Genomic DNA, 20,295 nt, shown 5'->3' with positions numbered 1-20,295 from the left:
ATGTATAGTGGCAGCTCTAGAATTGGTCATATTATCTGGAGAGGTCAACCTATTTTTATCAAATGACACGAGGAATAGGAAAACCTACTTCAAGTCTTTTATTAGTCACATGCCGTGGCCAACATTAACAAAGACACAGAGCTCGTGGTCTTCCACCAAAATCATCTTTCAGCTTGCCTCTTCCCAGTGTTTCTGTCCTGAAAAGGAAGTATAAGCCAGTGTGTTAATACTCCTAATTAATCAGTGCCACCCAGGCTTTTTCTGAAGAGCTGGTCTCAGTCCCATATCCGCATTTATCATCCATAGATGTCCACTCAGATTAGGTTTCATCCTGGACCAGTCAGCCTAACAACATCCCAAGCTAGATGAACTACACTTGTCTCCACACAACCCATCTCCCACACTCCTAGGAAAAGGCCAGTAAGTTCCCATGGCTTGATGTTTCCCCAAATATCAGCAGGAGCTCAAACCACAACCATAAATTCACGGCAATCGGCCCTTGCTGCCCAACGTGCAGGGCTTTGGCATCTGGTACCTTCAGTGTGCTCTTGGCCCTCCAGCAGGATAGGCAAATCTAAGACCCAAGTCACACTGTACACCTTTCTCTCCTGGCTGTTAACAGCTAATACGGCATACGAGGAAGGTCAGGTGTCAAAGATGTGTGGAAAAGCTAAGACTTCCCAGAGGCCTGAACAGCCTTGTATCTTATCAATTCACTACACTACTCGGGGTTCACAAGGCTCAAGCACTACGTGAAGCTGCAAGGAAGCTACGGAAGAAGTTTGACAGCCAACTTACCCAACTAGATCCATAATCACAGATGAGGACAGCTGTACTGTAACACATCTTCAAAAAAAAAAAACAAAAACAAAACAAAACCAGACTCAGGAGACAAGAAAACCATGGGTATTTATCAACTACAGAAGTACCAAGTCAGCCACCGCTACAACTCTCCAGAGCTTCACATACATCCTCCCTTTAAGCCGAAGATTATCCCAGTTTAGCGGGAAGGAGGAAACCAGTTCAAAGAGAATTCAAACCCTGTTTGAAACTAGCCCACAGCCTATATGCCAGACTATAAGCACTGCGAGGCCAGCTTCAGTGCTCCTTTTCCTCCTTTTACGACCACCAAGACCAGTGTTCAGATCCGATGGGAAAGGGAGCCGGAGGGTCAGGCTGAATCCAGCATGTGACTGTACCTCGTCTAAAGCACAGCAACAGCCCGGGAGCCTCAGACTCTTCAGAAGCCGACACTGACAGGGAGACTTCGGGGCAACCTGGAGAAAAAAGTGTGAAAGCCCCAAACCAGAAAGTCGATCAATACACCCATCAACATGAAGTTTATGGAAAACCCCCGGGCTCGGGTAGGAACCCCCGGGCTGTTATAGGAAAGGCGAGTGGCAGCTGCAGGTACTGTGCTGACCTGTGCTGTCAAAGTCTCTCCAGGTTGCTCTGGCATGCAGTTGGAGATCCCATGGCCACAGCCGGCCACAGCCCTTGGAAACATGCTGTACTGCCCCGCCAAGGTAGTTTGCAAACCTACCGGACCCGAGGTGGTTGTGTTCCGTGTCAGTCACGACCCCAGAATCCTCACCAAAAAGCTCCACTTCTAAGTCGTCCTGGAATCTTCAGTCAGGCACAGCTGAGATGGGAAACAATCATCCTGAATGATCTTATTGTTCCCTTCCTTTGGTCTTCACAGTTAAAAGATGTTGTTAAAAAGTTAAAAGATTGGCTTTGGGTACAGATGCCTTAAAGCTTTTCAGTGCAGTGACCCAAAGCACTGCTGAGATCTGCCACTTGCCACTAGATTTGCCCAGTACACCTGTCCACTCCACTCCACCTGCCCCTCCATGAACTGGTTCTTGTTCTTAGCAAATTTACTTCTCTAAAGTTTTTCCCTAGAAACTCCTATGCAAGACCCCACGAACAGGGGCACCTGGGTGGCTCAGTGGGTTAAGCGTCTGCTTTCAGCTCAGGTCGTGATCCCAAGGTCCTGGTTTAAGTCCCACATCAGGCTCCCTGCTCAGCAAGGAGCCAGCCTCTCTCTCTGCCCCTCTCCCTGCTGTAGCTTGCTCTCACAAATAAGATCTTAAAAAAAAAAAGGTTCCCATTATCAGAACGTTTCTGCTAGCCTCTGGAAACCTGTCAGTTGTAATAGAGGACTCCACCTCTACCTGAGAAATGGCAGGTATAATCGAGCTGTCTTTTCCTGAAATGTTGCAGATCAGTTACAGCAAACAGAACGGCGACCGTCAAGGAAAACTGTCACTCTGGGCTCCTTTTTGACCACAGCAGCTATGTGGAAGCAGCTGCAGCTTCGATAAGGGCCACAGGGCAATTTAGGTCCCAGGACCGCCCCAAATCCTGTCCAGGCTGACTCTCCTAAAGCCCGAGCACTCTTGCCTAACTGAAATTCATAGGCTGAAATATACTGGAGACCAAATAAGAGTACAGGTACCACCGGTGCCTGGGTGGCTCGGCTAGTTATCAGAAGCCAGACTCGGACCAGGTCCTGAGTTCCAGCTGGAGCCCCGCACTGGGCTCACGCTGGCCATGGCGCTTACTTAAAGAGAACTGATATAGACTGAGCCTGTGCCCAACATGGGGATTAACTCAAGACCCTGAGCCCTGAGATCAAGAGGCGCATGCTCGGCCGACTGAGCCAGCCAGGAGCCGAGAACAGATATCTTTTTACCAGGCCCCCATTACCACTTCATTTTACTATATGCCCGAGTTTTAAACTCATTTCGTCTTCATAGGACGGTTTTATCATCCGTTTTACCAGTAGCTTTAGACCAATTAAGCTACCTAAGGTCGTCAGGCAACGTAGAATGCCACAGAACTAAGATTCAAAATAGGATCTAAAGAACTCCAAGACGCGACACCAGAAAACCCTACCCTTTTAACCACCTGCATGGATTGCTTAACGTGCTGTGCAGCCAGATGACAGGTGAACTCACTTCCCCAAGGTCACCCAATAGGTAGTTTTAACAGGCGGATTCAGTTTCAGATTTGATGGACACCACCGCGCGGCGTCTCCGAAATTAAGCCACTGCCCTGCACCAGGCCGCCTGGCTGCGTTACTCACCCGTCGCACTGCAGCGCAGGGATGCGCGGGCCGAGGCGGTAGCAGGTACCGCTCTGGCCCCTCTCACCGCGCATGCAGCCGACCAGGCCTTTCGGGCCTTGGTCCCAGCAGGCCGGGAGGCCCGGCAGCCCCGAGCCACTCTCAACATCCCACAGCCTCAGGAGGCAGGCCTGGCGGGAGAGGGGCTAGTGGCGACAAAGCTACCGCGAGGTGAGAGGACGGCCGTGAACTACAACACACGCGCAGCCCGACACGCCAGCACCGCGGTGGCTGGGAAAAAGGAAGCCCGTCCGTAGGAGGGGGGCTTTTATAGGTCTCGCCCCCTGGAGGCTGCGCAGACAATTGGAGTAACGCGCCGCGCAGACCTCTGGGAGTTGTAGTCCCCCAGCCCTGCCTATCCGGGCGGCGGATCCCGCTCCAAGCTAAGCAGGTGCGGATCCTTCCGTGTGTGTTCCGCACTCAGTGAACGTCTGGTAACGGGCACTGTGCTCGCAAATGAAGCCGACCCCCCGTGCCCGCTGAAGTTCAGTCGGACTTCCAAAGTCGGGAAATGACGCCGTGAGCTGCGACCAGTGCTCGGCTCCGAGCGCCGTGAGCCGAGGAGCAGCAGGGGCTGGGTGGGTTTGGAGACGCGCTCGGCGAGCTCCCGCAGGAGAGGGGCCCTTCGGGGAGGGCTTCTTAGGAAGGAAGAGGCGACCGAGTAGTCGGAAGATGAACGCATTATTTGTTCAAGACTTCCCTCTTCCGCTAACAGATAAATTACTGAGCGGTGACTAAGTAAATGATGCTCAGTTATCTCATCCAGTTTTCATAGTAACCCTGCCAATAACTATTATAGTTATGCTCTTTACAGGTAAGAAAACTGAGGGACGCATTACCCAGGTAACTAACAAGGTGAGGACTGGAATCCACAAGTCTACCGCAGAGACCACACTCCGAGAGTCACTGTGCCACGTGCGGAGTGGAACGAGTAATCGTCAGTGTAAACACAAGTAGTCAAGAATTAAACAGCTATTCGGTTTTATCCTTAATATACACTTTAAAAAGTTGGTACTGGGGGATGCTGGGTGGCGCAGTTGGTTAAGCGTGTGCCTTGGACTCCTGGAATGGAGCTGCCCCCCACCCCAGTCAGGCTCCCTTCTCGGTGAGGAGCCTGCTTCTCCCTTTCCCTCTCCCTCTGCATGCAGCTCTCTCTGCGTGTGCTCTCCTCTGTCAAATAAAATCTAAACATAAGATAAAATAAAAAGTAGGTACTACTATTAACTCCTATTTTATGGAGAAGACAGACTCTGAGAAAAAAACTTTCAGATGACTCCCAAATATTTCTCCAGCCTCACTTTTCTCCTGAGCTCCAGACCTTACACGCGACAGCTTCTGAGACACCTACACTTGGTCAATAAATAGGCTTCTCAGAACACAGCCTTTCCTCCTCCACACCTGCTCTTCCCAATCTCAGTACATCCTTGGAGGAACCCTGGATTCTTCTGCCTCTAACATCCCACTTCCGATCCATCAGCAAATCCTGTGTTCTCCACCTTTAAGATGGTTAGTTAACGGGGTGCCTGGGTGGCTCAGTGGGTTAAGCTTCTGCCTTTGGCTCAGGTCATGATCTCAGGGTCCTGGGTTCGAGCCCCACATCAGGCTCTCTGCTCAGCAGGGAGCCTGCTTCGTCCTCTCTCTCTGCCTGCCTCTCTGCCTACTTGTGATCTCTCTGTCTGTGTCAAATAAATAAAATCTTAAAAAAAAAAAAAGATGGTTAGTTAACACCTTTTGTTACTGCCTCCGCAGACGAACGCTCTCATTGCTGACCTGCAATCACAGTAGCCTCCTAATTAGTCTCCCTCATTTAGCCATTCTTCCCTATAGTCTGCTCTCAACACACCAATCACGATGTTCAAAGCGCAAAAGTTTTTAATTTTGACGAAGTCCAATATGCCTATTTATTTATGCTTTGTGCTTTTTGTGTCCTAATTTAAAATTTTTGGCCTAGCTCAAACGCATTAAGATTTTCTCCTATGTTTTCTTCTAGGAGCTTAATAGTTTTAGCTCTTACATTTAGATCTAGGATTCATTTTTAGTTAATTTTTGTGCACGGTGTAAGAGTCAAAGTTTATTTATTGCATATGGCTTTCAAATTGTTCCATCTTCATTTGTTGAAAAAGATTATCCATCTAATTGCTTTGGCACCTTTGTAGAAATCTATTGACTGGGGCACCTGGGTGGCTCAGTGGGTTAAAGCCTCTGCCTTCGGCTTGGGTTATGATCCCAGGGTCCTGGGATCCAGCCCTACATGGCTCTCTGCTCAGCGGGGAGCCTGCTTCCCTTCCTCTCCCTTCCTCTTTCTCTCTGCCTGCCTTTCTGCCTACTCGTGATCTCTGTCTGTCAAATAAATAAATAAGATCTTTAAAAAATTTTTTTGAAATCAATTGACTGTATGTGTAGGTCTGTTTCTGTACTCAATACTACACTGTTTTGATTACTGTAGCTTTTTTTTTTTAAAGATTTTTTATTTTACTTATTTATTTGCTAGGACAAGAAGGAGGAGCAGCAGGCAGAGGAAAAAGCAGGCTCCCTGCTGAACAGGGAGCCTGATGCAGGGCTGGATGCCAGGACCCTGGGATCCTGACTGGAGCCAAAGCAGACACCTAACCTACTGAGCCACTCACGTGCCCCAATATAGATTTTTAATAAGTTCTGAAATAGGGTGGTATAAGTCATCCAAACTTGCTCTTTCTCAAAATTGTTTCAGCTATTCAGTCTTTTGCATTTCCATATAAATTTTAATATCAGCTAATTTTTTTAAGCCTACTGGGATTTGGTATTGCATTAAATCTGAGGACTAATTTTGGGAGAACTGACATCTTAGCAATATTGAGTCCTCTCATCCTTGAGGATGGTATATCTCAGTTAAGTCATCTTTAATTTCTCTCAACACTTTTATAATTTTCTCTTTTTTTTAAAGATTTTATTTATTTATTTGATAGAGAGAGATCACAAATAGGCAGAGCAGCAGGCAGAGAAAGAGGAGGAAGCAGGATCCCTGTTGAGCAGAGAGCCCGATGTGGGGCTCGATCCCAGGACCCTGGGTCCTGGGATCATGACCTGAGCTGAAGGCAGAGGCTTAACCCACTGAGCCACCCAGGGGCCCCAACACTTTTATAATTTTCAAGAGAGCACAAACAGGGGAAGTGGGAGAGGGAGTGGGAGAGGGAGAAGCAGGCTCCCCGCTGAGCAGAGAGCCCAATGTGGGGCTCTATCTTAGAACCCTGGGATCATGACCTGAGCCGAAGGCAGATGTCTAATGACTGAGCCACCCAGGCGCCCCTCAAGTTCAAATTTTAAATGGTCATTGCTAGTGTATATAGAATTAATTTTTGCATATTAACTTGTATCCTTCAACCTTCCTAAACTCATGTATTAGTTTTAGTAGCTCCTTTGTAAGTTTCTTAAGATTTTTCACGTGTCTGTGAATAAAGACAGATTTACTTCTCCTTTTCCAATCTGGATGCCTTTTATTTCTTTTTCTTGTCATATAGCATTAGCTAGGACCTCCAGTACAATATTGAATTAATAAGTTACATTTCATCAAAATTAAAAACTCTCAGGAGGGTCAGGAGAGAATATAAAAAAGACATGGGGAAAAATAAAAAATAAAAAGGACATGGAGGGGGCACCTGGATGGCTCAGTGGGTTGAATCTCTGCCTTCAGCTCAGGTCATGATCTCAGGGTCCTGGGATCAAGCCCCACATCGGGCTCTCTGCTCAGCGGGGAGCCTGCTTCCCCCCCTTCCCTGTCTCTTCCTGCCTCTCTGCCTACTTGTGATCTCTCTGTCTCTCTCTGTTAAATAAATCAATAAAATATTTAAAAAAAAAAGGACAGGAGAGGGGTACCTCAGTTGGTTAAGCATCTGATCCTTGATCTCAGCTCAGGTCTTGATCTCAGGATTATAAGTTCAAACCCCACTTTGGGCTCCATACTGGGCATGGAGCCTACAATCAATGAACAAAATAAAGGACAAGGGGAAACTTTGGTGTGATATATACTCATTATTTACATTGTGGTGTTGGTTTCATGGACGTACACTTATATCAAAAGTCATTACACTGGGCGCCTGGGTGGCTCAGTCAGTTGGGTGTTTGCCTTCAGCTCAGGTCGTGATCTCAGGGTCCTGGGATCAAGCCCCACATCGGGCTCTCTGCTCAGCAGGGAGCCTGCTCTCCCCCCGCCCCCCGACACACTTCCTGCTTCTCTGCTTGCTTGTGATCTCTGTCAAATAAATAAAATCTTAAAAAAAAAAAAAACAGATGTAAAAGGGCGCCTGGGTGGCTCAGTCGCTGGGCCTCTGCTTTTGGCTCAGGTCATGATTCCAGGGTCCTGGGATCGAGCCCCACATCCAGCTCCCTGCTGGGTGGGAGGCCTGCTTCTCCCTCTCCCTCTGCTGCTCCTCTGCTTGTGTTCCCTCTCTCACTGTGTCTCTGTCAAATAAAATCTTTAAAAAAATTTTTTTTAAAAAGATGTAAAAATAAACATAACCAAGAAAAAATTTATATTATTCACCTGCTCCAAACTCTCCACTGACTTTACAAGCCATTTGGAATAAATGCTGAACTCCCACGATGGCTTCTGAAGCCACATACGATTTGGCTCCTCCTCCTCTCTGCCCTCATTACCCACCACTTGCTTCCTCATTCATTATGCTCCCTGACCCTCTCTGCTCTGCTGGAGCATCCCTTGCCTGATCCTACCTCAGGGCCTTTGCTCATGCTGTTCTAACTGGAATATTCTCTCTTGATATCGCAGACACCCACACTACTCACTCCCTCACTTCCCCTGGTTTTCTGTTCCAATGTCATCTCAGAAAACCCTATTTTGATGTAGCACCCTGTCACCCTTCAAGCCGTTGTCCTGTTTGATTATTATTTATAGCACTTATTACTTTTTTTTTAAGATTTCATTTATTTATTTGACAGACAGAGATCACAAGTAGGCAGAGAGGCAGGCAGAGAGAGAATGGAGGAAGCAGGCTCCCCACTGAGCAGAGAGCCTGATACGGGGCTCGATCCCAGGACCCTGGGATCATGACCCGAGCCGAAGGCAGAGGCTTTAACCCACTGAGCCACCCAGGCACCCCAGCACTTATTGCTTCTTGACATCACATTATATGTGGATTTTTTTTTCTGTCTTCCCCATTACAGTGTGAACTAGCACGACCAGGAAGTGTGTCTTTTTATTTTCACTGCTGTGTAAGTAAGTGCCTGGTGTGTGAGGTAGCACTTATTGAAACAATTATGAAGTAAATGAATTAATGAATGAATCAAACGTGGCCAAGGCTGCATAGCTAGTAAGTGGGGGTTGGAACTAAAACCTCAATTTCTCTCATGCAAATGCGCACAACTTGCCTGCTGTGTCGGACAGCCGCACAATGCACAGCTCCTCCGGATTCTCTTTCGAGGTGGGCACCATGATTTGCCGGAGGGAAACCAGGGTGGGGAAGCGGAAGGGGAAGCAGGGTGGGGAGGGAGAGTCTCTTACCCAACCCGAGTCACACAGCCAGTCTCTGGCAAGGTCAGCTGACATCTGGATGCTGGGGCTGGCTGCAGAGGGCAGGCGCATGACCCTAGCCCAGGGCAGGAGCCTCCAGGAGAGGAAGTTCGAAGAGCCCAGTGCTGACAGTGCACTGGCCACGGGTGCTGACTACAAAGGCTTCTGGGAATGCTGGGTTCAAACTGCCTTTCAAACAGTTTCATGCCTCTCTGCCTTTGTCCAGCGGCTCGTGCGTGGAGTGCCATTCCTCCTTGAACTCCCCAGCTCCTCCTCGTCCTGGGAGACCCGGCTTCAGAACCACCTCCCACACACTGTCTTCTCTGAGCCTATAGCTCCTCGAGTTCAGAGTCCGGCCCTCTTGTGGGATTTGACTGGCTGAATTAATGAATTAATAGCACGTATCCACTTTCATTCACTCCTTCAACCATAAATATTTACTTGGTTCCTGTTTTGTGCCAAGCACTGGGCATACCACCATTGATCACTGCCCTCAAGTGACCTAGGAGGGAGAAGCTTTCACAGTGACCAAAAGGGCATGTGACCTCAGAGGCTAGTGAGAGACTTCCTGTGCACAGGGATCTAACCTAAGGCCTGTAGTAGGAGTCAGCCCTTTGAAGAGGAGAGGGGGAGTGTTCCTGGCCGAGGCTTGAGAAGAGGAAAACTGTGGAGCATGGCTGGAGCTCAGACTACCGGGCGTGGGTAAAGAAGGGGCTAGAGGCATCCATAGGGACCTGATACACACACAGGAATATTTTTCCAGCTCCACAGAGTGAAGTGGAGAGAACAATTCAATTGAGGAATCAGTGGGGAGGGTGGGAGTGGGGCAGACTCTTAATTTGGGCAAAGTTGGCAGGAAGGGTTCCTCTCTGAACACACACCCTTCCTGAGGCTCCTCTCTCTTTCCTATTCCTGGGGGTAGGGGACGAGCAGAGACATAGGCCCCTTCAGGCTCTACCATACAGGTGACCAATGACTGATATTACATGGGGACCGGTTAAAATGGCTTTTTAAAAAGATTTTATTTATTTGACAGAAAGAGAAATCAAAAGTAGGCAGAGAAGCAGGCAGAGAGGGGGGGGGGGGGGAAGCTGGCTCCCTGCCAAGCAGAGAGCCAGACATGGGGCTCGATCCCAGGACCATGACCTGAGCCGAAGGCAGAGGCCCCAACCCACTGAGCCACCCAGGCCCTTAAAATGGCTTCTTTTTTTAAAAAATTATTTATTTATTTATTTATTTTTAATTTATTATTATTATTATTTTAAATGGCTTCTTATTGATGTGTTAGGAGTTAGCAAGAAGAGGGGCCCCTGGCTAGCTCAGTTGGTAGACCAGATGACTCTTGAGCTCGGGGTCATGAGTTCAAGCCCCACTTTGGGTATAGAAATTACTTACTTACATACTTACTTATATACATACATATATCCACTTAAAAAAAAGTGTGAAAAAACCTGGGCCTCCTCAGATCCTCCACTTGTCCTGTCAGACACAGAAATAACAAGTAAGGTTCTGGCCTTGGGTAAACTCGGCAGCTAGTCTGTCTTCCTTGTTGAGTAATCTCAGATTCTTTATCTCTGAGCCTGAGTTTCCTCACCTGTAAAAAATGTGCAGAATAACAACATCTTACAAGGTTGTGTGAGAAGGAAATATATGATGATTTGATTCTAACAGCGAGGATTTCGCCTCACCACCAATTTGCGAAACAAGTTAAATTGGTAAAATCCACCCACCGTGGGGCAGTGAGATTAAACCAACAGATGGAGCTGTTTGGCACCAGCCAGAAGCCGAGCCTTGTTAACTTGGATTTCCAGAAGACCTGACTGGAGAGGGTAGACTGGCTCTTGGAAGCAGATGTTCCGGCCTTACCCTTCCACCAACCCACAGGGACCTGACCACTGTGTCCTGGTCTTTTTGGTACTTGATTTGCCATCCCCCTTTGTGGCATGGGGGGGGGGGGTGGTAATGAAGAGTGAGACAAACTCAGATGGGAGTCTCAGCTCTGCTCTATGACCTGAGACAAGCCTCAGTCTCCTGGGCTCTAAAATAAGCGCGCTACGGCCCTCTCAAAGCTGTGCCCGCACAGTGTGAAGAGCTGATCATCGGCCTCGTAAGTGTTAGCTGTCCAGGGCGCCTGCGTGGCTCAGTGGGTTAAGCCACTGCCTTAGGCTCAGGTCATGTTCTCAGGGTCCTTGTATGGAGCCCGCATTGGGATCTCTGCTCAGCAGGGAGCCTGCTTCCTCCTCTCTCCCTACCTGTTGCTGTGCCTGCTTGTGAGCTCTCTCTCTATCAAATAAATTTAAAGTAAGTTAAGTAAGTAAGTTAGTTGTCCAGGCCACAGGCCAACTGCACTCGCTCTGGAATCACATTTATCTACTTCTGTCCGGCCTCCTACCACCCTTGCTGGCGTCCCTCTCTGGGCCCTGAGGCCCCGCCCAGGCAGGTGCTGAGGCTGCAGGCGGCGGGGGTGGGGGGGGGGTGGGGGCGGGGAGGGGGATGCTGTTAAACCTTGAACCTGACCATTGAACGGGAGGCCCTGAGAGGCCCTAGGCAGGGACTCCTGGAGCTCCGGGAAAGCAGCACCTGGGTGGGGCCGTAGGGAACGGGCACCTATAAACCATCAGCTTTCTACAGTGGTGTCTCCAGCTCCAGCATCAGGGGCCCAACCTGCGCACTGCCGGGAGAGTGGGCTGGAGAGAGAAGCCGGCCGGCGGAATGAGGTGGGCGGTTCATCTTGGACCAGTGCGTGTTGGGTTCTCATCCCTCACTCGTCCTTCTCCCCACACTGCCTTCTTTAATCTGCCACCCCGAGAAGTAGGGGTTATTAGAAGACGAAGCTGGGGCCCCTAGGGAGGAGAGCACGTGCCCAGGTGTCTTGCTCCCCGGGTCGAGGGGCGGGGCCAGCCGGAGGGACCGGGTGGGACAGGACGGGATGGGACCGGACGGGATGGGACGGGACGGGACGGGGCGGGACGGGCGGCTGGCCTCGGGAGGTGGGGCGGCTGCGGCCGGCGGCTGGACCGGGACACTGGGGCCATGGAGGCGGGGGGCTGCCGTTACCAGTTCCGGATCGCGCTGCTGGGGGACGCGGCCGTGGGCAAGACATCGCTGCTGCGGCGCTATGTGGCGGGCGCGCCCGGGGCGCCGGAGCCCGAGCCCGAGCCCGAGGGGGAGCCCACGGTGGGCGTCGAGTTCTACAGCCGCAAGCTGCAGCTGCGAGCCGGGCCGCGCATCAAGCTGCAGCTCTGGGACACGGCGGGCCACGAGCGCTTCAGGTGCGGGCCGGGCGGGCTGAGGGAGCTGGCGGGCGGTACCCCCCGAGGGCTCGGCCTCAGTGACCCAGGGTCTCTGGCCCTCCACGCGGAGTCTTTCGTCCCACAGATGCAGCCGGGTGGGCCAAGCCCCCTGAACCAGAAGCCCGAGTCCCGGAGGGGTGGGGGGCCCGGCTGCTGAGGGAGCGGGAGGTGCCAGGGAGATGGGAAAGAAAGAGAGGATTGGGGCGGTCTGGAAGGAGCGTAGGAGTCTGCCAGGCAGAGAACGGGAAGCAAAAATCTGCCATCAGGGAACACCCCGTTTCCTCCCGGAATGGAGGAATGGTCCAGAGAGGATGTGACTGGAACTTGCTCCCTAGCTGAGGTGCAGCCACTCTGTTGGGGGAGAGGCAGACGCCGGAGACGCCGGGAGCAGAGAAACACTGGGCAGTGTGAAATGCGCTGTGGGGCTTGTGCCTGGGGGCGGGGTGTGTGTGTGTGTGTGTGGCGGGCTTGCAGGCATAGACCTCTCCCAGCTCACTACCCCTCCCTCAGGTGCATCACCAGGTCCTTCTACCGGAATGTGGTGGGTGTCCTCCTGGTCTTTGATGTGACAAACAGGAAGTCCTTTGAACATATCTGCAACTGGCACCAGGAGGTCGTGGCCACTCAGGGCCCGGACAAGGTGATCTTCTTACTGGTTGGCCACAAGAGTGACCTGCAGAGCACCCGCTGTGTCTCGGCCCAGGAGGCGGAGGACCTGGCTGCCTCCCTGGGCATGGCCTTCATGGAGACCTCTGCCAAGGATAACTACAATGTGGACCTGGCCTTCAGCACCCTTGCTGACACCATCCAGCAGGCCCTGGAGCAGGGGGACATCAAGCTGGAGGAGGCCTGGGGGGGTGTCCGGCTTATCCACGAGACCCGAGTCCCCAGCACCTCCCCCAGGAAGCAGCCCGCAGGTCCATGCCAGTGTTGACTCTGGGAGGGAAAGAATTAAAGCAGTGCCAACCTCAGAAGTGCTGCTGGGATGGGGTGTCATATCTTTTCTGGAGAGCAAAGGGCAGGATGTATTTAAAGGGTTAATATAAACATCCTAGCAGTCACACCTCCTGGATTTTGGGGTTTCAGACCTCAGCCCCTTTCTGCCAGAAAGCTCTGAGAAGCCAGGTGTGCAGCTTCGTGTCCGTCAGCCTGTTTCCTCCGTTGTCAGTGGGGCTCATAGAAGACCCATGCCACGCGGGTGTGGGGGGTGGGCATGAATGAGAAGTGGCTGGGGGGACATGCTCAGCCAGAGCCAGCCAATGACAAGAACTGTCCTCAACACTCTTTCCCCTGTGTCATTTCTGGCAACACTCCCGAGCCTGGACGCTGAGAGGCACCGAGTCTAGACGCTGCTGCACAAGTGAGGACAGGTGGAGAATTTCAGGGCAAGCCTACTTGGGAGCCTCCTTCAGTCCTCAGACTTGGATGAGTCTTAAATGTGTGCCCTGAAACTCAGAGTTGCTGCCCAGTGTCCCTACTTCAAGGCTGGGCTCTGGATCTGGGAGGCAGGGATGGAGGAGAGTGAGCAGCTCCTAGGTTGGGCACACAGTGGACACTGTGATTAGCCACCATGATGTCCCTTCAGGGCTGCAGAACTCAACAGCCTGGAGCCCTCACCCCTAACATCCCCCCTCCTCCAGCTGCTGGAAGTGCAGCCAGTGAAAGTGGGCTCAAAGCACCCTCTGCCTACCCCTCAGGGCTGCCCACATTCAGTGTGATTTGTTGAATCTGTTGGGGTTGGGGAGTGTTTAAAGGCCTGGCTCCCTTGCCCCAGCTCTGACGTCAGATCCAGCTTCATCACTCTTCATGGGGCTGACTGAGGCCATTGTTCTTACAACATCATAGCTAAATTCTCCCTCCACTCAGTCCCATGTCCCTCCCTTCCTCCCCCAAGCAGGTATTGATCTCAAGAATCCTCTGATCACTGTCTGCTCACTAATCCTAATCTCAGAAATTACCTCCTGGGGAACAGGAACAGCTGCGCAGAGAATGTCCTAGGGCAATCAGGGAAGGCTTCCTGGAGATGGTGTTTATGTTGGCAAGAATCTCAGCAGGTGTAGAGGGGGGCTGTTGTGCTAGTGGGACGGGAAGGGCAGGGACAGCTCCATAGCTACAAAGAGCACAACCACTTCACTCTGTGACCTGGGGACTTAGTCTCAAGATTCCTTCTCAGTGTCGTGTGACTGATAATCCCTTCTCCTTAGGGTTCTTGGGAGGTTTCCAGTCATGGTGGGTTTCTTAGCTTCCTCCCCATGGGGTTGGGCCAGGGTGGGTCTCTTACTGCCCTGCCTCCTCTCTTAAAACACCACTCGTCCTTATAGTCCTGCAAGGTTGGCACGGGTTACACTCATTTCACTGATGGGGAAGCTTGGAGAGGGAGAGGGAGAGGCACGTGACTTGTTTTCGAGAATCTACCATTCCTTCAGTTAAAAAAAATTAAGTATCTACTCTGTTCTGGACTTTGAGGATGCAGCAGTGAACGTGACAGAAAGCCATCCTGGGGTTAACATTCTAGTGGGAAAGTGAATGAGTAAATAATGGAACTATATGATTTCCAGTTGTAAGTGCTACAAAGCCCACAGATCCTGGAGACAGGGCTGAGAAGGGTGGGCCTGATGACCTTGAGCTGAGAGCTGGGGGAGGGCGGAGAAGGGCCCGGATAAGAGCAAAGGTCTGGCCTGAAGCAGTGGCCAGCACAGTGTCCCTGTGAGGCAGATACTATTGTTCCATTTTACTGATGTGCAGACTAAGGCCCAAGGAGGTTAACTGAAGCCAGTGAGCAGAGGGAGAAGTCCCCAAGGCAAGGAACAAGGAAAGGGCTGGGCTCTTTCTAAGAATTTACCAGAGATCTGAGCAGCTAGAATAAGTAAAGCAGCAGGGGGTGACATTCAACTTGGTCTGTGGTTTCTCATCTGCCAGGTCTTCCCTGAACAGGACTGCAGGGTAAACCAAAGCTTGTCTGGGAAATGAGCAGCTGGTCCTGCAGATGACGGTGGGGATTTTGCTGTCAAAACCTCCCCAAATCCCTGAAGAGACGAAGAAAAAACTGACCTTTTCCTCTGTCCAAATCCTGGGTGAGCACTGGAGGACAGGCTGAAGCCCAGGCCCACCCAAGGCTGTGCCCTTCACCAAGAAGATGTTGCCCACCGTCCCCAGCTGCCTCCCTTGAGGACTGTTCAGCAGGCTGCAGTCATACATCTCTAGCACTCCTTGGCCTCAGTTTCCCATCGTAAAATGGGGAGAACAGTAGTTTCTGTCTCAAAGGGTTGTTGTGAGGATTAAATGAGGTATTATGTGAATTCCTACCACATGTGAGCACGTGCATCGGGGACTCTTTCAGTGGCTGATTAACCTTGAAGCAACCCTGTGAGTTGGGGTTGAGCTTGTCTTTTCACAGACAGGGACCTAAAGTCCAGGATAGGAAACTAACGTAGCTCAGGCCTCGTGCACCGGCCAGGCCCAGAAGGTCCTACCTTGTGCCTCAAGGCTCTGGTCCCACTCTCACAACCCCCTGCAGTGTGGCAAACCCTCTGCAGACTGCAAGAGGCTCTGATGGGAAGGATTCTGGCAGCAGTGGGCCTGCCCATCCCACTGGCTAGAGGAAAAGCAGAGAAGAGCAGTGGAGTGGGCCAGGCCCACCTGCCAGCTGAACACCCCCCCCCCCCCCGCCCTTTGCACTGAGTGTCATTGCTGTCACAGTTCAGGCCCCAGGCCCCTAGTAGAGATTGCGACACCCCTCTGGAAGCCTGTAGGGTGTCCCCTGTTGATTCAGCATCCACAGTGCCCCAGAGGGAAGTTTTTAAAGTACATTTGACATGGCTGCTCCCCTCCCAGAATTCAAATCATCTCCCCATAGTCCTGGCCCTTCCTGAGCCAATGCGTGCTGCCTCTCCCCCTACTTTGCCCTGACAAATTCTGAACCACCTGCAGCCCTGGGCTTTGCATGTGCTGTTTCCCTCCACTGGATGGCCCCAGCCCTCTGCCCTCTCCCTGGGTGACCGGGTTGGCTTGCGACACTCAGATAAGTATCACTTCTTCTTAACCACAGTGTCATCCCAGCGGCCTAAATTACGCAGGCTTTGCATTCAAGCCTGGGTTTGACTCCCAGCTCCACTTGTGTAACTGTGTGAGCCTGGGGAACTACCTTCATTTCTGCAAGTCTCAGTGAACTCTTCTGGAGAATGAGGATCGTAATGCCCAACTCACAGGGTTTTAGAAAGGATTAGGTCCCACCTAAATCAAGGGCAGTGCTGGTCACACAGTAGGAATTCACAAAATGGAAGTCCCCCTTTTCCCCTGAGTTTTTATTCATCACTGTCACGATGAGACTACCAAAGTAAACACTGTGGGGAGACACGAGGATTCCAGACTCTTAACAGAGTTCTTAAAGATCATGACCCACTTCTGGAGACGTGAACTGGGTTCTGCTTCCATACTAGGAGTGAAGTTCCAGAATAGTCCCTTCAGGTCTATCCCTAGACTAGTCTGAGCAAGCAAGACTCCCTCTCCCAAGCGGCGCCCTGGCTAAACCCTCCAGCCATAGCAGCTTTCGACGAGGTCAGGCTTCCAGGCCTGGATCCACGCCTTATGAAGGCACACAGCCAATCTGCCACCCACGGGAGCCTTCCTGAAGGCCCTGCCCATTCTGGGAGCCTCTGAAATTTAGTGGGTTAAGAGGGAAGACCCATCCTGCCCTCCACACACAGTCTGGAACTGAAGACTTCTGGGTAGGAGCCCAGCCCCCGTCCTCTACCTCTGAGCCTTGGTCTTCATGGTAAAATGAGAACGATTCCTACCCGCCCCCCCCCAGTTTTGTTAGAGGATTAAATGGGGCTGTTAAATTAAAACTGGGCTGTTAAGTGCCCAGTAAGTGTTAAGTTCCTTCTGCTAACAAGCTCCCTTTGGGTCTTTCATGTGTCAGTCCCCTGTCTGGAATGTCCTTCCTCCATCTCTGTCAAAACTGTCCTTCAAGGCTTGGCCCAAATCAATTCCTTCTCCGAGCCTTCAGGGAACCTGCAGATTTCAGGCTCTGTTGTCTACATCATTTTGAGCTCCCCCCTACCTCCCACCCCCCGACCAAAACTGTAGCTTTTCGAGGCCACGAGAAGGATGGACAATGGACCAAGAGCACAGGTCTCGGCCCCCACTTGCCCAGGGACCACAGGTCATAACCTCTCCAGACCTTAATGTTCTTACCTATAAGAGATGGGGCTGCACTGGATGACACTGGGAGCTTTTCTTTTCTAACTAGAGGTAACTGTGAGGCTTCAGTCCATGTCTGGCCTCCTCCTCCCCACTTCCCCTTATGCAGGCACAGGGGACTTTTCAGGATGGCTTTCTGGTCCCAGATGGCCCCCTCTGTGCCCTCAAAACTCAACCGTGTTGTTGCAACCACCCTCTACCTCTATCTTTTGGTTAATGCTTTCTCAGGGAAACCTCGCATGCCATATGCCCTTACTTTTAGTCTGAACTGCAGCCGCTTCTTGGCTGGACCCCCTCCCCGGTTTCCAACTCCATTCTCCAGGCCAGCAGCCAATGCAAGGCTTGTAACATGTAAATACAATCACACCAGTCCTCCACCCAGAACTCCAGGGTCCCTAGCACTTGCAGTTCTCAAACTTCTTGTTTATATGCCTGTTTTTAGCACCAGGATCCTCTTATCGGATGCAGTCTTTCTGTTAGCCCTGAAATGTCCAACAATTAAGACAGGTATTACGCAGCGGCACCTGGGTGACTCCTTGGTTAAGCATCTGACTCTTGGTTTGGGCCCAGGTCACCATCTCCGTTGTGAGATCGAGCCTTGTATTGCGCTCTACGGTCAGCATAGAGTCTGCTTGAGTTTCTTTCTCCCTCTCCCTCTGTCCCTTGCCCCGACTCTCTCTCTCAATCTCAAATAGTTAAATCTTTTTTAAAAAGGGGAAAAAAAGCTATTGGTCAGGCTGACGAAGGATGGGAAGCCCAAGGCCCACCTGGTGGACTGCCTACACTACACCCTCCCACTCCTGCAACAGACACACACACACATGGGGGCATGAACAACAGCCTCTGAAGCCTGTTTTCAAACAGGCTTTTGGGTGCTGGGCCTCGCCAGTCGCCACTATGCCTGTCATCTATCCTCCTCCTGCGCTCACTTTCTGTTCACCTCAGGCCATCCTCTCCCAGTGTTACACCTTGTGCTTGAGCCACACTGCCGCAGACTTCTTTACACCTCTGGGCCTTTGCATATACTGTTCTTGGTCACCCCATCTCGTCTCCCTAGGGTTTAGGGAGACAGGGCCAGTTAAGAGTGCAGACTCGGGAGTCAGATGGACTTGACCCAAACTGTGACCTTGAGTTCTTAAACTGTTTAAGTCTCCGTTTCCTCCTGGGGACAGGGTTTAGGTAAGACACAATTCAAGTGCAGGACACAGACCCTGCACATTCTGCCTTCTTAGACTTGTTGGGGAAACACAAAGCGCTCACCCACGGGAGGTGCTTAGCGCAGCACGGCGGGAGGCCCTCTGCGAGAATGCCCGGCACACGAATCCAGAATCTGCTGGCCCTGTTGCCCAACCGTCTGCACCAGGCTGGGCTCTGGGAATCAAGTGGGCACCGTTACTCATCCAAGGAGGAAGAGGGCCTCGTTCCCAGGGTGAGGCCGAGATGCCCCAGGAGTGGGCACACCAAGTCAGACAAGCCCTTCAGATCACTAAGTGGTGCCCCGGTCGGGCACCCCTACACACAGTCGCCAAAGCCTGCGAGCACCTGCTCTAACTGTTGCAGATTTACCCTCGTCCTGCACTTACTGCCGCTCCAATCAGGCGGCGGCCTTCTAATGGATCTCTCTGCTTCCACACTTGTCCTCTCCCTTCCCCTCCTGGCTGTGTGTACTCCACTGCGCAGCCAGAGTGACCTTCCCCCCCATGCAAATCTAAAATGGCTCCTGTTACCTTCTGGGTAAAGCCTGCATTGCTGGGGCCTGCAAGGCCCTGCACGACCTGGCCTGACGCACTGCCCGGACTGCTTGCACTGCCCGGACTGCTTCCGTGCAGGTCTCTCTCCCTCAGAGATCTCCACCCCTTCCCCCGAGTCCCTCAGCTCGGCTGGTGAGACCACCCTGCGAACCTCTCTCTCCTTTGCAGCCCTTGGCACAGAGGCAGGTTTTTGTCTGTTTTTTAAAGATGTATCCATTTATTCTGAGAGAGAGAGAGAGACAGAGAGACAGACAGACAGCACATGCCAGCGGGGGGAGGGGCAGAGGGAAAGAAAAGCTCAAGCTGAATTCACAATGAGTGCAGAGCCCCATAGGACCAATCCCAGGACCCTGAGATCATGATCCGAAGTGAAATCAAGAGTCAGAGGCTTAACTGACTGAGCCACCCAGCCGCCCCAGGCACTGAGGCTGTTTTTCACTCACCTTATCACAGGAGCGCTCCCTGGGTTCTTACTGTCAGTGTAGCCCCCGGCCCGACCCAGGTCCCGGCCCAGGCCCAGCTCATAAATACTTGCTGAATGAACAGCCCCTCCCCAGACAGGTGGGACAAGACTCAAGACAGGTGAAGCCACTTACCTGTCACACAGTGGATCAAGAATTGAGAACTTTGGACTCTCCCCCAGCTCCTTCCATTACACTGCCCGGATTCCTTTGTCCCTTTTTGTCCTCAGTGAAGGAATCAAAACTAATTCTGGATTCCTTCTTGGCTGTCAAGGTCAGTGACTCGCTCCTACTATCGGAACTCTGCAGAAGGCCTTTTGCTGTTTGGTATCACCAACAGAACATCCTTTGAGAGTGTCACCCAGTGGCACTGGGAGGTTCTGGAAAAAGTGAAACCTTTCAACATCTTCTTCCTGGTGGTAGGCCACAAGAGAGACCTGGTGTCTGAACAACAGTGATGCCAGAGGAAGAGGAGAAGCTGGCTGCCTCTCTGGGTGCCCACCGTGTTGAGACCTTGGCCAAGAGCAACAGGAACAACAGCACAGCCTCAAGAGATCTATGAGGCGTGAAGAGAGGGGTTCTGGGCTCAAATTCCAAGTGGGAGGGAGTAAAAGCAGGGCAAGGAGGATGTGCCCATACCAGTGACCTCTGGATGAACAGCCATGCCCTCTGAAGACCAAGGAACTCTCACAACCCACAAGGGCTATGCTGGGCTCAGGACGGGACAATGCTAGGTGCCACTGAAGGTCATGACCCTGAGGTCTTAGGGGCCTCGTTTCTCTGCATGATGGTGCAGATACTGGGATCAGGGATATCAACAACTAAGAACAAGACAAGGCACCTGCACAGATGGGCCTTTCCCCAGGTTACTGCCACCTTTCTTAGGGCCAAGGATGAACTCCAGGAGTTTCAGAAGGGTTGGTCAGAAAAGGCTTTGCCAAAACCAGATGCCTCT

At 51.7% G+C, this 20,295-nt stretch overlaps 1 protein-coding gene, 1 long non-coding RNA gene and 4 other non-coding genes across 7 annotated transcripts; 1 reads left to right on the top strand and 5 right to left on the bottom strand.

Moving 5' to 3' along the window:
* Positions 1–83: 83 nt before the first annotated feature.
* On the bottom strand, positions 84–3,375 carry LOC123939692. The gene is made up of 5 exons (XR_006817956.1): positions 3,092–3,375; positions 1,544–1,642; positions 1,200–1,277; positions 799–846; positions 84–197 (listed from the first exon to the last, which is right to left on the bottom strand). It is a non-coding gene; the product is annotated as an uncharacterized LOC123939692 (long non-coding RNA).
* LOC123928865 lies at positions 268–341 on the bottom strand. The gene has a single exon (XR_006815836.1). It is a non-coding gene; the product is annotated as a small nucleolar RNA SNORD99 (small nucleolar RNA).
* LOC123928805 lies at positions 1,040–1,172 on the bottom strand. The gene has a single exon (XR_006815817.1). It is a non-coding gene; the product is annotated as a small nucleolar RNA SNORA61 (small nucleolar RNA).
* LOC123928794 lies at positions 1,381–1,511 on the bottom strand. The gene has a single exon (XR_006815814.1). It is a non-coding gene; the product is annotated as a small nucleolar RNA SNORA44 (small nucleolar RNA).
* On the bottom strand, positions 2,201–2,335 carry LOC123928736. The gene has a single exon (XR_006815794.1). It is a non-coding gene; the product is annotated as a small nucleolar RNA SNORA16B/SNORA16A family (small nucleolar RNA).
* An 8,249-nt stretch (positions 3,376–11,624) lies between the features above and the next one.
* On the top strand, positions 11,625–13,932 carry RAB42 (RAB42, member RAS oncogene family). 2 transcript variants are annotated; one of them, XM_046018712.1, is made up of 3 exons: positions 11,625–11,905; positions 12,437–12,843; positions 13,899–13,932. In XM_046018712.1, exons 1-3 carry the CDS (start codon positions 11,667–11,669, stop codon positions 13,922–13,924), a joined length of 672 nt encoding a protein of 223 aa, XP_045874668.1. In that variant the 5' UTR covers positions 11,625–11,666; the 3' UTR covers positions 13,925–13,932. The 2 variants fall into 2 exon arrangements, with proteins under 2 accessions (XP_045874668.1, XP_045874678.1); XM_046018722.1 differs by lacking the exon at positions 13,899–13,932 and having other exon boundaries at positions 12,437–13,623.
* The last annotated feature ends 6,363 nt before the right edge of the window (positions 13,933–20,295 follow it).

The sequence above is a fragment of the Meles meles genome, chromosome 1 (genome assembly GCF_922984935.1).
Source record: "Meles meles chromosome 1, mMelMel3.1 paternal haplotype, whole genome shotgun sequence".
In the NCBI taxonomy this organism is placed as follows: domain Eukaryota; kingdom Metazoa; phylum Chordata; class Mammalia; order Carnivora; family Mustelidae; genus Meles; species Meles meles.
This window is presented reverse-complemented; position numbering and strand designations above follow the sequence as displayed.

Coding starts and splice junctions, on each gene's coding strand:
- RAB42 (XM_046018712.1), top strand. CDS start 11,667: ATGGAGGCGGGGGGCTGCCGTTACCAGTTCCGGATCGCGCTGCTGGGG. Junction 11,906..12,436: donor GCGGGCCACGAGCGCTTCAG/GTGCGGGCCGGG, acceptor CCCCTCCCTCAG/GTGCATCACCAGGTCCTTCT. Junction 12,844..13,898: donor CCCCAGGAAGCAGCCCGCAG/GTCCATGCCAGT, acceptor CCTGGGGAACAG/GAACAGCTGCGCAGAGAATG.